This window comes from Plecotus auritus (genome assembly GCF_963455305.1).
Source record: "Plecotus auritus genome assembly, chromosome: X".
Classification (NCBI taxonomy): Eukaryota; Metazoa; Chordata; class Mammalia; order Chiroptera; family Vespertilionidae; genus Plecotus; species Plecotus auritus.
In genome coordinates this window covers 134,683,735-134,686,949 of record NC_137784.1, presented here as the reverse complement: position 1 = coordinate 134,686,949, position 3,215 = coordinate 134,683,735, and the positions used below count along the sequence as shown (strand labels likewise).

At 48.4% G+C, this 3,215-nt stretch overlaps 1 protein-coding gene across 1 annotated transcript; it reads right to left on the bottom strand.

The window, feature by feature from the left end:
- Window positions 1–365: 365 nt before the first annotated feature.
- Window positions 366–1,846, bottom strand: MAGEH1 (MAGE family member H1). The gene has a single exon (XM_080651959.1). It carries the CDS (start codon window positions 1,584–1,586, stop codon window positions 927–929), a length of 660 nt encoding a protein of 219 aa, XP_080508085.1. The 5' UTR covers window positions 1,587–1,846; the 3' UTR covers window positions 366–926.
- Between the last annotated feature and the right edge of the window lie 1,369 nt (window positions 1,847–3,215).

Here is a 3,215-nt window from a genome sequence, read left to right as displayed (position 1 = left end):
CAATGCCACTTCCCCCCAGCTGGGTTAAGTATCCCAAAAGTATCCAATGTACAGAATTTTCATAGTATGCTCTGGTGCCCCTTTCAAATCGCCCCAAGCCAAGTCTTGGATTTTTATAGCTCCCTATGATGTCTTCTTCCTGTTCCAACCCAAGATAGGTCACATTAGCTGTTCTACACTTTCATGGCACCCCAAGCTCATCCCTGTTACAGCACTTACGACACTGCCAGTTTATATATTCATCTCTCCCATGTAATCTATAACATTCTTTAGAACTGAGGGCTGTGTGCCAATGAGTATTTTCAGGATGTACACTGGTGATTCACACATGACTGGTGGTCAATAAATGAGCAAGGTGTCCTCGACATTATGCTTTTATTTTTTCCCTATATTCTGCAATAACTAAGCAACATCACGGTAGTTTTAAGTCTTCTTTACACAACAGCAGACACAAAGGTTTTCAGATAGGTCAGACATAAACGAATCCCCGCCCCCCCACCCCCCACCCCGATCCTTCTTTCACATTTTACTGGTTATTTCAAAGAACAGACTATTCAATGCTATAAAATAGGTACCAGATCACGGAATATGATGAAAAGACTTCATTGTATAACGTTAGCAAAAACTGTTACACTAAATCAAAAGACAAAAAAAGAAAAATACCTTTTCTTCAATCGTATTTTAAACATATTGTGTGACCTTAAACAACATTGTATTAAAGCGAATAAAATTTTACAATATCCAAAGCAAACGGTCTTTTTCGCACTTCAAACTATTAGCACTGATCACAAATACAAACACAGCGCGCCCGCTTCCCCATAATATCCAACTGAGAGCCCAGGTGATATACTCCTTGGGGTACCTGTGAAGCTCTTTACACCCCGCCCCGCCCCCACACACATCCCAGGGGTGTGTGCCAGATTTCCCTAAGGGGCGAAGTAATCTGCAACACCTGAATTGAGGATAGCCTCAACTTCTGCATCATCATCCGAATCCCAATCGTAATTACAGGGCCAGTCCTTGGAGCAACGGTTACGCACCCTTGCCACAAAATGCATGACTTTCAGCTTGCTTGATTCCACGTGTGCTCGAGGTCCCCAGAAGAACTGGTACTCTACGGGACAGCTACGTGGCACCGGCTTATAAATCAGGTACCCTCGGCGCACAAACTCTTCCGTGACGACCTTCTTTGGATCGCCAAAGATGCTGTGCTGCCGGCCAGGCTGCATCCCCAACTTCCCCAGCACTTTCCAGACCAGCGCCTCCTTGGCGCTGTTGCCCATGATGAAGATGAGGGCTAATATGGACATCAGGAGACTTTTCTTGGTGCCTTGAAAATTGCTCCGGGCGACCGAGGGCTTTTGCGCTTGAGCAGTACTGGAGGCTTCCTGAGGGGTGGTGGAGGCCTCCGCTGGAGTGCTGGGGTCTTCTTCAGGGCCGCTAAGGTCGTCCTCGGGGGTGCTCGGGACCACAGAGGCGGCCATCGGGGTCTCTGAGGCTTCTGAGGCCTGTATCTTACGATTGTTGCGGTTCTCTTCTGCGGCCCTTGCGTTACGGCGGCGCCTGCTCTTTCGTCCCCGTGGCATGTCGTTGGCTAGGGGCGCTGAGCCTACAGCAATCCTAGGGAAGAATGCCTATAACCCCTGCAGAAAGCGACTGTCTCTACCTTCAGAAGGGGCTACCGCTGAAGCCACCTACGCCACTAGAGTCTTTGTAGCAAGAAGCCAGACGGTCTCAGCTACAGCGCTCACTCCCACGCAAGCCCACCTGCGGGAACAACCGCCACCTGCACGCGCCCCAGCCGCGAGCGCGCGAGAATGCTCGGCGGAATTGGCTCCGCCTCTCCTGCCACGCACTCCCCGAACTCTCAAAAGGAAGTGGGCGGCTCCTCCACCCAGACTTCCGCTGTCAGATAGGAAAGGGGGCTGGCCCCTGCAGGGGTGGGGCTAGATCCCAAATAAAAGCTAGGGATTGGCGAGGTCAGGGGTATGCAGAGGAGAAATGCACAGGGATCATGTATTTTTTCAATCTAGTTCAGGATTGGCTCGCGGGCCTTGGGAAGGAATGTGTCTCTTTCTCCATTCCCACGGAAGGCAGGCAGGGTGTGTTTGGGTGGTGGTGGGGAAGGGGCGTGGATTCTTGGAAGGAATCAGCTATTCCCAGCTCTCCTTTCCTGTCTTGGTTTACACAGCGCATTCATTCACTCGCCCCGTTTTCACAAGGCATTCATGTGTATACTAATTAATTCGTGGGCCCATCTAAGACCCAGATAACATTGCGATGAGAGGACATAGAACTGCAAAAGCAAACAGCGTACAAGAGACGCAGAGCCCTTAAAATGTTGTGTATTCACGGGATGATCAAGCAGGGCACTGATTGGCTGCCTTACCGAGGAGCAGACCATTGTCTGGAAGGTCACTCAGGAAGCAATTAGGATAAAAAGCAAGAGGGAATGAAAATGAGCCTTAAGGCGGTTGCCATGGAGATGGAGAGGCAGAAAGGCATTTTAAGGGTGATGATGGACAGGCTTTAGAGTCTGATTGGGTGAAAGTGGGAGATGGGGAGAGGGTGGAGTGTAGGTTGGCTCTGAGCTTTCTAGGCTCCAGTCTGCCTGAATACCTGATTTGTTTTGCTTCTTTCTTTCATTCGGTAATCTGAATGTGATTTGGAGCATATTCAGAAGTTATCCACCCCAGGTCTTTGCTCACCGTTTCCTCTGTCTGAATTTCCTTTCCTCTCATCTCCAAGTATCTAAATTCCACCTGTCTGCTCACAGGCCTTTCTGTCCCTGAAGCTTGTTTTGGTCTGCCCCAAAGGGCAATGAGTCAATATTTGCCCCCGCTGAGAAAGGAGTATTAAAGGAAAGCGCCCTGTATCGTTCTTTTTAAAAAACAATTAGTGAATTTATTTGGGTGACATTGGTTAATAAAATTATATAGGCATATATGCCTAACCAATGGTCACGGACAACAGGGGGGTGGGGGCATGCGTGGGGAGGGGTTTGGGATGGGAATGGGGGGATGAGGACAAATATGTGATACCTTAATCAATAATGAAATTTTTTAAAAATAAAATTATATAGGTTTCAGGTGTACAATTCTATAATACTACATCATCTGTACATTGCATTGTGTGTTCATCACCCAAAGTCAAGTTTTCTTCGTCATCATTTATCCCCCCTTTACCGTCTTCTACCTCCTCCCATGCTCCTTTCC

Coding starts and splice junctions, on each gene's coding strand:
- MAGEH1 (XM_080651959.1), bottom strand. CDS start 1,586: ATGCCACGGGGACGAAAGAGCAGGCGCCGCCGTAACGCAAGGGCCGCA.